Raw genomic sequence first — 12,894 nt, 5'->3', positions numbered from 1 at the left:
ACAACATCTGCTCCCAGTCCCATATCACTTTTATGTTCTCGTGCTCCAGCGTATGGACTAAACTGAAACAAATATCCATCTTGAGAACAAAGGCACCAAATTTTAAAACCGAAGCGAACAGGCTTCCCTTTGATGAACATTTTAGCGGAGTGTCTACCAAAATAAGGAACCATTTCCTCATCGACTGATAAATTTTGTGAAAATACACCAAACTGCAGATTTCTTTTGTTTATTTTGTCAAATAATGGGCGCAATTTAGCAAACTTATCTTGCTTGTCAAGTTGAGCATTATCACATACATGTATATATTTTTTTATATTGCGAAACTTATTTCGACTCATGCAATTTTTAATTAATGGTACTCCCTTGTCCTCATCTCTGCTCCAATACATCTCCATTTGTGGCAACGTGTGATATCCTGACAAGATCAAAATAGCAATAAATTTCTTTAAATCAGATACTGTCATTGAAAAATCATGTCGATTGTTGTCCTTGGCATATTTTAAAGTGTATTTTAAAATCATGTCTAATAATTCCTCGTCAAAAAAATTATAAAATACTTCAACTGGTGATTTACCGTAAACCCTTTATACGTTGTTTTTGAATGTGCTCCTGCGATTCCGGAAAATTACTATATACGGGGTCCCTTTTGATCCAGTTTGGATTATATTGAACAGATTTTGCCCTCTTTGAAGTAGTCTGGCTTGTAGAAGGTTTATTATAATTATCTTCAAATTCATTTGTGTTGTCCTCAGCCATCAATTCGAATGTCCCAGCAGTGTCTTGAGGCTTATCATGGCCTATAAGTAATAAAAAAATAAAAGTTACATAACAGTATCTTATATAATTATACCGTATAATACCTTCCAATAAATCGTCATCTATTTCCTCTTCATCAGTAAGCTCATCGACATCTGGTGGTATTATAACAGCATCAATTTCGGTCTCATTTTGAATTTCTTCAATAGCAGCTTCCAATTCTTGAATAGTAAGAGGTCTATTCCGATCATAATTATCTTTCCACTTATTTTTGCCAGAACTCATTATATATGTTTTATCCGCAACAATACAGAGAAACACAATTATTGCTGTATATGCTTATACTAAAACGCTCTAGACAAGACTGAACTAGTCAAATACGGTTACACTCGATTTGTCACGTAGCGTAGGCGGTATTACCTAGAGACAGCACATTCCGCCGTTGATGCGAAAACGCAACAATAAGTTTGAATGCATGTAACTTTTTCTTGATAAAATTATTTAATTTTTTGTATGGTTATTGCTAAATCTGTAGTTTATGCTTTATAAAAATCATATAAACCATTATATTATAAGCAAAGTGAAAATTCTACAAGAAGATTATATAGTCATGACGAATCATGTAAAAAACTGCTGAAGAAATTAATTTATAATAGATAAACAATTACTTATATTTGTTCTATAAAATATATCTCAATATCATCAAGCCTTTAGAAATTAAAACATATAAAGAATTTTCTAAAAACAAAATATTTAGTTGTATAAAAAAAATTCCTTTTAAAATGTTGCGTTTTCGCATCAACGGCGCTTAATGGGTTAAAGATGAGGCAAGTTTATGGTTTAATAGCAAAGAAGAAGAATTGCAAAATTGGCAAACATTTGAACAAAACTTTCTGAATTATTTCTGGGGGAAAATACAACAGATAGAGATAAACAAGGAATTACAAAATGGGAGATACCAGGATAGTATAGGTATATCAGAAAAAACATATGCCCTACAACTATACAACAATGCAAGACACTTACATTACAACTATTCGTCCGAACAGCTAGTGGAACTAATAGCCAGACATTTTGAAGATACCTTAGAAGATCACATAACTCTACAAAACTGCAAAGATATTGACAGTTTATGTCAATTCTTACAAATACGAGAAGCAAAATTAAGAGAAAGAAAAATGAGGAGAACGCAAGAAAATTATAGACAACGAGAAAATCAAGACTATAGAGATAGAGGACAAAACTTTAGGAGAGTACACAAGAAGAGAATTTGTCCCGAGGAGGGAAAACGAAAGTAGAGACAACGGAAGAGTAAACTATGAACAAAGAAATCGGCAATGGAACGAAAACAGATATCGAGAGAACCAGAATAGAAACAACACTCGCACATATCAGGAAAACCGAAATAATAATAGAACGAATGAACCGGAAAATCGCGGAAACCGATACGGGTCCGAGAGACCAAGAGAAAATAGAAGAGCGGTCAACAACACACACATAGAGAAATATGAGGATGAGAGACAAAGCGACAGAAGTAGAAGCGAACAAGAACAGCAAGCGTCTTTTCACGAAGGCGCTCACTAAAGACAAAGAAACAAACAGGAATTTTTTGTCACCCGAAGGAATTTATTAAATTGGCAGAAAATAAGGACAAAATAAGTGGAACAAATCTGAAATTTGTAGATGGATTTATCAACGAGACACCGATTAAAATTATGATTGATACTGGATCGGAAATTACACTGATCAACAGAAAACTAATAGAGGAAGTTAATTTAACGAATTTGATTTACAAAATTCCCAAGGTAAATTTAGTGGGCGCAAATAAACGGACTTTGGCAACGATAAATGAAGGAATGCGAATAAAAGTACGATTGGATATGAAATTTTATGCACTACAATGTGTTGTGATGCCAAACATGTCGCATGATATGATCGTAGGAGTGGATGAATTGGCAGAAAAACATGTGGTGATAGATTTCAAAAATAACACGATGAAAATCACAGAGGAAAAAGAAGAAGAACAGGACAGTAAGGAAATGGAAAAGGAAAATGAGAAACGGAAAAATGATTTAGACAAAAAACAAACGGTGGAAATGAATTTGGCAATGAAGCAAGGACAGAGAAGAAAGAGGAGATTGGTAAAAGAAAGTGAAAAGTGGGTTTGCTCAAAAGAAAAGATGAGCCCAGAAGAAGAAAAAGAAGAAAGATTAACACAAGAAGACGAAAAAGGTACAATTGAAACAGTGGTATTTGAAGAAGTCTGCGAAATGGAGGAGGCAGAATACAAAATAAATGTGTGTTAAGAAATTGAGGAAACAGAAAGAAAATTGATATGTGGAGAAGAAAAGGAAAAGTAATTGCGTGTAATATTGAGAAAGTATGAAGATTTAATAAATGAAGAAAACAGAGTAGCCAAAAAGTATGAACATTCATTTGAGGTTAAAGACTTAGGAAATTTTCGATCGAAAACTTATCCGATCCCATATAAATACCGACAGGAGGTAAAAGGAGAAATTAACAAAATGTTAGAAAATCAAATCATAGAGAGATGTGACTCGCCGTACATCAACCAAATCGTGATTGTGAAAAAAAGCAGTGGAGAATTGAGGCTCTGTTTGGATGCCCGGAATATAAATCAACACACGGTATCTCAATATGAATCACCTCTCAACATTGAAGCTATTTTTGGGAAAATTACGGGAACACACATGTTTTCTAAAATTGATTTGAAACATAGTTTTTGGTTAATACCGTTAGCAGAAAGATGTAGAAATTACACCGCTTTCTCAATCGATGGTATTGTATACCGATTTAAAGTAGTACCTTTTGGATTACAAAGTGCGTGTGCAGCATTGGTAAGAGCTCTCCATACAATATTAAATAAATATGAAGATTTCATAGTGCACTACATCGACGACTTACTCATTTTTTCACCAAATACATCAAGTCATTTGGAACACATAAAGATTATTTTGGGAGAATTGGACAAGGCCGGATTAAAACTGAATATTGAAAAATGTCAATTTGTTCAAAAAGAAGTGATATATTTGAGATTTAAATTGGACACACAAACAGTTAGTTTAGCCGAGGACCGGGTAAAACTCATAGATGAATACCCAAGACCAACGAATTTAAAAACATTGAGAGGTTTTCTCGGGACGATCAACTATTTTAAAAAACTAATTCCTGTTTTAGGCCAGAAGGAAATTCCTCTGATCAAATTATTGAAGAAGGGTGTTAAATGGAATTGGAAAGAAGAACAAGAGAAAGCTTTTCAAATTTTAAAAGAGGAATTCTTGAAAGGAACGAAAATATATCATCCCATGTACAATTTGCTTTTCATACTACGAACTGATGCATCCATACAAAAATTTGTGGGAGTTTTGTCGCAAATACAAAACAATCAAGAAGTACGATTTGTTTTATTTCCCGGGTGACAAAAACACACGAAAGAAAATATAGTGTGACTGAACTAGAGTTTGCTAGCGTACTTTTCTGTGTAAATAAATTAAGATTTTATCTGTTGGGAGCAAAATTCACAATCGAAACTGATCATGCAGCCTTGGTACATATAATGAAAAATCGTCTGGTTAACAATCGTATACATAGAGGCATTTTGTTACTACAGGAGTATGACTTTGAGTTTTGATATATAAAAGGAAAAGACAACATTATAGCCGACGCTCTCACAAGGGATGAAGACTCGGGGAAAAAGGAAGTAATTGCTTTTCATGTAGGACTGAACATTTTGACACAACAGGAATGTATTTTCGTTAAACGAAATTAGAACAAATCAAGAAGACCTGGAAGAAAGAGAAAAAAGAAGAGCGGAGAGGGAAAACGGTATATTTTTTAAACGAATTGATGGAAAGGAACTATACGTGATAACACAGACATTGGCAGAAAGGATCATACAGAAATTACACGAGGACAATGGACATATCGGCAGCAGGAAGGTTTGGCTGGTTTTTCGCGAAAACTATATATGCCGAAAAGATTACCGGATTGCAAAAGAAGTTACCCAAAGATGTGAAACATGTCAAAAATATAAAAGCAGAAATTTCCGAAATGAAAATGTGGCTAAAAATATTGTATCCCACCAAAAATTAGACATTGTAGCAATAGATATGTTAAGTGATCTGATAATGACCACGCAGAGGAACAAACATATTTTGGTGATGGTAGATATTTTTTCGAAATATGTAAAGCTATACACATGCCGTACGACAAAGGGGGAAGAAATTATGAGAAAGATAGACAATTTTATAGCCACCGTAGGAACACCAAGGAAAATTCTTTTAGACAATGCTACGTATTTCCGGAGTGACCGATTCCAGAGACAGTTGCAAGACAGGGGAATAGGGACAAATTTTGTCAGTATCCGACATCCTAAAAGTAATCCGTCAGAACGTTCTATACAAGAGACTACAAAATTCCTCCGCATTGCTGCCATTGGACAACATCGACGATGGGATAGGAAAGTGGCAGAAATCGAAAACTACTTGAACAACACTCCAAGTACTGTGACAAAAGAGACGCCGGAATATGCCATGAAGGGTATTATGCCAGTACGGCCATGGGAAGAACCGGAGCAGAGAGAGTATCAAATAGTATTGGAAACTGTTCGAAGGAGGCTGTAATGAAAAATATCTCCAAAGGCAAATCCAGAATAGAAAACGAAGACCAGTGACTTTCCAAAAGGGAGAAAAGGTGCTTGTAAGGGCGTTACGAGTATCAAATCTCACGGGGGACGTGTGTGCAAAGCTAATGCCTATTTTCGAGGGTCCATACATCATACAAAATGAAAATGGAATAAACAGCTATGTTCTCAGACATGTAGAATCAGAAAAGATACGAGGAGTTTACAATATCCAGGATGTGTACAAATACCATGAATAAAAATAAGAGTATAAATTTTAAGATGGAGTAATAAAAATTTAGGATAGGATAAAATGACTACAAAAGAAAAATTTTGTGTTGAGAGAAAATAATATTTTTTTTGGTTACACTTAAAAAAAAAGAAAATTTGTATCTCAAAACAAGGCGGGGATTTGTTATGGATCAGTTTATCGATCAGAAATAGAATAAAGAGTTTTTTTTATTATTTTAATATACCGCGGGCATATAAGTTAAAATACAACCCTGTACTTAATTGTAATAGACCATAAGAGAAAACGTTGTTCCGTGAAAGACTGAGTGAATAGTGAAAGGACAATGGAACCCGTATAATTGTAGATTTAAGGAATAAACTTTGTAATTGTATTTTTCGGTGGACATTTTTCGAAAGTAAATAAGAATTAGATTTAGATATGAGATAACAAGAATTTGGAAACTTATTTCTGTTGAAAAAGGTAAAATTGTTAATGGTTTCTGAAAAGTAATTTGAGTGAAAGTAGTTTATTTGTTTTAAATATCATGTTGGAACTTTTCTAAATCGAAAATAAGTGGGAAAGATGAATGCTTATGATTGGTCAAAAAGGAATGGTGGAAATGAGAGAGTTGAGAAGGTTGTCTGGAGAGATTGAAAAGATTATTATGTTACCGGCAGACCAGAAGAGAAGACGTGTTTTCGTGTAGTCAATCTGAGTGCCAGTGTTTTCGTTTGTTAGTGAAAAAGGTGGAAGCTGAGAGCAGATCAAAATCGAGAAGATTAATACCTCTTTTGAGTCTGCATAGTCCACGAGATATAATTGAGAAAGAAAGGAAAATTTGTGAGTGAAGAGTACCGGTCAAAAGAGGATTGGGCTTGTGTTTTTTCGGAGGAATAGTTTGCTGGTATGCGGTTTGGATCGATGCTGAGAACGGGAAAGATTTGATGGTAGCCGGACATAATCAATCAAGGAAAGAACTGTGGTTTGATCGAGAGGAGACATCATTGGTGTAAAAAAATAAAGGTCAGTCAAATAATTTGAATGAAAGAAAAATCTAAGATATTCTAAAGATAAAATCAAATATAAGCATACAAACTAAGATTCCAAGTTTCAAAGAGTTATTTTTTTTGTGAATAAATTACATTTTTATATGGTTATTTTTTTAGTAGATATTATTATAAAACAGATCAATAGATAGTTTGTAATTAAAATTAAATTTAGAGTATAGGAGTTTGTTGGGAAAGATATTTGCCCACAAAAGTTATTTATTAATATTCATCGTATTGCTTATTGAAAATAAATAATAATTTGTGTGCGTATTTATGTTGTTTTAATGTTAGTTCCGTTTCCTGATTTCCTGTTTCCCACTAGAAGAGATATATAAAGTAAACTGATTAAAGTAAAATTAAAAAGGCACCCTGAGAAATTTTAATAGTAGGGAAAGTAGGGAAAGGGATAGTTGATTTGTATGACTCTGCATAAATTAGTGAATTAATTAATTAAATAATTGGATTAATTAAATTAGTGTTAATTAATAATAAAACATCATAAAGCAGATCACAACAATATATATATATATATATATATATATATATATATATATATATATATATATATATATATATATATATATATATATATATATATATATATATATATATATATATATAGATATGTATTTCCGCACTAATAATTTATTAATAACCAAATAATGAACTGAAAAAATGTCATATAGCCTAAGATCCCACTGTAGGATCACACTGTTTGTCCAGTAAGGTAACTACGCCACCTAGGAAAGAAATCTGAACATGTACCAAAATTAAATATAATTAAGTAAAAGCTGTAAAATGCTGTTAAGACAGGAAAAATACACATTTCGGCATTGGAGCGTGTGATGTGTTAAATGAAAGCGAAGGATATAAATAATATATTAGGATAGAAAAAACAAACAAGGCGACTACCAAAAGGACATTACACAGTATCTTCAATATTATTGACAGTATAGCGGCATACGAGATGTGATAGGGCACTATGGATACAAATAGATTTACGATAAGAGAAATTTTGATTTTTTGACTTAAAGAAGGCCTCAGGCTGAGTACAAAGTAAACAACTGATTGAATCCTAACATGCGACAGCATATAAAAGGGGAGGATTTAACAAATATATTCATATAGAAAAAATAAACAAGGCAACTACTAAAAGGGCACTACACAGTATCTTTATTATTAATGAATGTATAGGGACATACGAGATATGATAAGGTGTTAGGGATAAAAATAGATTTACCTTAAAACAAATTTTGCTTTATTGACGTAAAGAAGGACTCAAGCTGAGTACAAAATTAACAACTGATCGAATCCTAACATGCGACATAGCAAATGAAAGGAGAGGATATAACATGACAAGTCGGAAGTGCAAGTGATCACACTGGATTTCGTAAAGCCTGAAACACAAGGAAACGATCATCTCGTGCCGTGGTCGTTCTTCTTCGTCCAGAGCCAGATCGTCCGTTTAGCAAACTCGTCTTCTGAAAGCGTTGAAGCAGTCGTTGAACCGTAGAAAGGCTTACGCCAACAGTTCTTGCGACTTGCCATTGAGTGTGACCGCCTTCCAAAAACGCAACAATGCGTGCCGTTTCAACAATAGTCAAGGCATTTTTGGCAAAAAGTAAACAATAATAAACACTAATAATGGCACTAATAAAACACTAATGGTGGCAATAATAAACGTTTGTTTCTTGCCTTTGAACAGAAAGTCGAAGCACAAATGAGACATTTAAAACAAGCGGCAGTTACAGGTACCGTTCATTTTGGGAAGTGTATAGTTTTCCGCGAAATCGGCATTATTGGAATTCTTTGTTGCAAATCAAACTGCTAAGCCGACAACAATTATCAGAAACATGCATTAGTTTGTATTTGTGTTATTACTATTTACGATAAAGCTCGTTAAAAATGAAATAACAGCGATTTTCAAGGTGACCCGGATTTTATGATTGCGAGTGTATTATGTTAATAATATCTTAGAACCACATTTTTTAAGTGAATATTTAAAAATATAACATGGTTACACTTGTTTAACGTTATTTTGTCTAATATTTGTACACTTATCTTCATTTGCAGCTACTATACCCCAAAATAATGATTGCATTGAATATTTTAATGAAATAATGAATTACTGCTTTTACTATACCTTTAAGAGGCCCTATACCGTATACCTAACTGATCAAATTTGTATAAAAAAATTCTCATTATAGTTTTATGTTTCATAAATGGAACTACATAATGGTATTCGATAAATACAACTAAATAAGTTGTAAAATCCTAAATTCAACTATGCCAACGATTCTTTGAGTTTGGAGCATTATTAATAATACAAAAAAAAATAAATATATTTCTCATTATGTTTTTATACCAAAAATTTTACCTTGAATTTGGGTGTATCGTTGAATGAGTGCCACGACATGGGTAACTTCTGTTCCAGTAACATAATTCCATCATTTGGTTCGAAGATGAATTTAGTTTTTGGTACTCGTTGTCTACAAAAAATAAATATAAAAGTTAGACTGGAGAAACAGTAAATTATTTATTAGTTGTAAATTAACTTACATTAAAAATAAAACACAAATTATTTAATACATATTTTCTTTCACTTTATCGCCTATAAATTGCTTGTTTTTTATTTAAATGTATAATACTGATTTCTTACAATAAAACCAAAACACACTCTCATGTTTTAGTTATCCATATATCGATTCAAGGATATTACAGACTTACTACTTTCTTTCTCTTAACCGGTTTTACTTATCTCTGTCGTTCCATTTTTCATCTCACATAATTCTTTTCGTTGACGCTTTATAATTATTTCTCCAGAATGTTTTAGATAGACTTAGTTTCTACAACCACGTTTGTGTCTTATTTCGTGTTTTTTTGTTGTTAATTCTGGTTAAACGACAGCATCTTTCAAGGAATTTCATTTAAGGCAACTCTCGGACTGTCATAATATAAATTAATGTTCTTGATAATCAAATTTTCTATGCAATATACAGGGTGGTCCTTAAGTAATTGTACAAACGAAAACCGTAAATTATACACTTTAAAATATTACGATATAAACCAAATTCCTTTAATAAAATGTTGATATTAATAAAGATACAGGGTGTTAAAGTGCAAATTTAAAATTCTATTTTTCGCTATAACTTTCGTGTTTGTCAATATTTATGCATAAAAATTTACAACTGGATACTTTTGAATATGAGAAATTTTAATTTGATGCACACTTTGATGTAGCTCATAGAGGGCACCACATATGCCACATATGTGGCATAAATTTGCACTTAACTTTTTTGCTCTTTAAGTTACGTGTATTTGTGACAAACAATATTAAAGATACATTATTTTTACAAAAAAAAGGTATACTTCTTAATAACTTCAAAACTTAACAGTTTTCGTAATAATCGCATTTTACAAATTAGCTGCATAATTCTGATTTAAGGCAATTACTCCAGGTATCGAAGGAAAAATAGACAAAATCATTAATAAATCTAAATTTTGGTATAGAGTACTTTTAACCAAAGTTAATAGTTAACGAAATATTAAATAAAATAAATATATCAGCAGTATAATTAATAATAGGATTTGACAAAAACAGAATAATAGGATTTTACATAAAACATTTTACGTTTTATGTTAAATTAAAGTCATAATCAAAACATTTTGTTTACAAACCAAATTAAGAAATAGTTAAACTAAATAACATAACTTTTTGTCAAAGAAAGTGTTCGATATGTCCACCATTCTCTTTAATTCATTTGTCAATATATTACATAAAAGATCGTCTCATATTAAATATCATCATTGGTTCTAAAGAAACTGCTGCAGTATTTATTTCTTCCCATAGTTGGTTGCGAATGTTTATGGGATTCCTATAGACACGTTGTTTTAATACGCCCGATACAAGAAAATCAAGCGGATTAAATTCTGGGCTACGTGGTGGCTATAATGTATAATGGATGAATATATTCTTTTGGATACATATCCAAACCTTATGGTATATTATTGAACTACATCTTATTTGTCGCAGAGGTTAAATAATGTATTAAACTGTGATGTATCTGATTCATTGGTTACTTATATAAACACGGAATAACCTATCGATGACAATACTTATTTATATGATTACGTTACAGCTTACGAGTGACTATAATTACATCTTGAACAAATGGTCTATTATGATTAACTAACGAACTAATATTATGCTGAACTAAATTACCTGTGTGTTTACTATATTTTTAACAATATCGGATATTAGGCCAACGATGATGTTTTTGTAAAAATGCTGAGTCTTTAAGGTTAGATTGGTAGCAAAAGTATTATCAAACAAGACACATATGTGTTATTCAATACCTTGGCTTTACTTTCTAATTGTCCTAATAAAAATGGATAAACAATTTACGTAATGAATAATAAGTATTCTTTTGGGATTTTTTATTTAATAAATAATTATATCAATATCTACCACATTGCCAAGGAAAATGACTACAACGATCAATCCAATGTTCAGAACAGTTATATTTAAGTATGTTCTCACTGCGTTCTCTCTAGAATGTGGTGGTGTACAATCTTACATAAACCACATATTTTGGGTTTTCAGCATTTTACAATAGAGAAAAAGTAATACAACGCCAGTAGGTATAGAAACTTAAGAAGCGATAGAAAAGGGAAATTGTAAACATGATGACGGCCAACGTCTGACTACGGACACGGCATCTAAAGAAGAAGATGAAGAATATTTTCTTTAATAAGGCATTTAGCAGCCATAACAAAAATTTTGTAAGGTTACATTATTATCTTTGAGTTGTTGTAATAAGAATAAACTGTGAATTATGCTTATCTACAGGTATTCAGTGCTTAACCGCACAAATATTACAACTAAGAATTATTATGCAGCTGACACATAAAATGCGAATATCTCGAAAACGTTTAAATTTTGAGGTTACTTACAAGTATACCTTTTCCTTGTAAAAATAATGTATCTTAAATATTTTTAACACAAATTGAGCTAACTTAAAGAGCAAAAAAGTTAAGCGCAAATCTATGCCACACATGTAGCATATGTGGCGCCCTCTTTCAGTTACATTAAAGTTTGTATAAAATTATAATTTATCTTGCTTTAAAGCGTCCAGTTATAAATTTTTGTCCATAAATATTTACAAACGTAAAAGTTATAGCGCAAAATAGAATTTTAAATTTCCACTTTAACACCCTGTATCTTTCTTCATATCAACATTTTATTAAAGCAAGTTGGGTTAAATCGCAATATTTTAAAGTGTAGAATTTACGGTTTTTGTTTGTACAATTACTTAAGGACCACCCTGTATAATCAAATTTGCACCAATATTTTATTGATCTAGTAGATTGGTTTTTAAGTTACAAGTACATTATAGTAATTATTACTTAAATGGGAATAAGCCATAATTAAAGGTTAAAGTAAGTTTATTGACGTTTCAATTTCCATTTCGGAAATCGTTTTCAAAATATAAACATTAGTAAATTAAACAAATTGTATTTTTTTGGTACTTGGTGAAAAATTCTTCTAATAATTTAATTTTATCTGACTCATTTATATTAAAAATTTAGACATACATTATACATTTTAAAGTAGACGACTTTAAAATGATATTGCCAATATTGTTGAGTTGCGTTCCTGGGACTAGTTTACTTGTAAGATAGTTCATTCGATTACATGAAATCAATTTTAACTTGAGAATATTCGTCAAAAAATAAAAAAATATAGCATGTAATTCGTCTTTAAAAAGACAAACACATGCCATGATGACAGCACACAATTGCGACACAATTGGTCTCATTTAGCTTCTTAATATATATATATATATATATATATATATATATATATATATATATATATATATATATATATATATATATAGTGTTATGATATGTGAATGTGATGCAAGAAAACTACAAGTTGCTCTTATTTACCGGCTAGCTTTATGAAGATAAAAATAAATTTTTTTTTTTTTTTTTTTTAAGTTGATTAATTTGTAATATTGATAAATTTAGAAATGCTTTTAATAAAATTTATTGAACGCCTGAAAATATAAAAAAAAATTGACAAACATTTATTCTACTCACCCTGTATTCTCTAAATCTCACAGGATACAGCTTTTTTTTTATGCAAAGTGAATCTTTTCTATTATTGATAAAAGAAAATTTCGTTTGTTTATCTAAAGTATAGAAAG

The 12,894-nt window shown here is 31.3% G+C and overlaps 1 protein-coding gene across 2 annotated transcripts in view; it reads right to left on the bottom strand.

The window, feature by feature from the left end:
- Window positions 1-12,894, bottom strand: part of Apoltp (Apolipoprotein lipid transfer particle) — a 1,459,665-nt gene that overhangs the window by 307,010 nt on the left and 1,139,761 nt on the right. For both annotated transcript variants that reach the window (XM_072546518.1, XM_072546519.1), the window contains one exon: window positions 9,060-9,171. In XM_072546518.1, coding sequence (XP_072402619.1) covers window positions 9,060-9,171 — 112 coding nt within the window. The remainder of the gene's footprint in view (window positions 1-9,059; window positions 9,172-12,894) is intronic.

This window comes from Diabrotica undecimpunctata, chromosome 10 (genome assembly GCF_040954645.1).
Source record: "Diabrotica undecimpunctata isolate CICGRU chromosome 10, icDiaUnde3, whole genome shotgun sequence".
Classification (NCBI taxonomy): Eukaryota; Metazoa; Arthropoda; class Insecta; order Coleoptera; family Chrysomelidae; genus Diabrotica; species Diabrotica undecimpunctata.
This window is presented reverse-complemented; position numbering and strand designations above follow the sequence as displayed.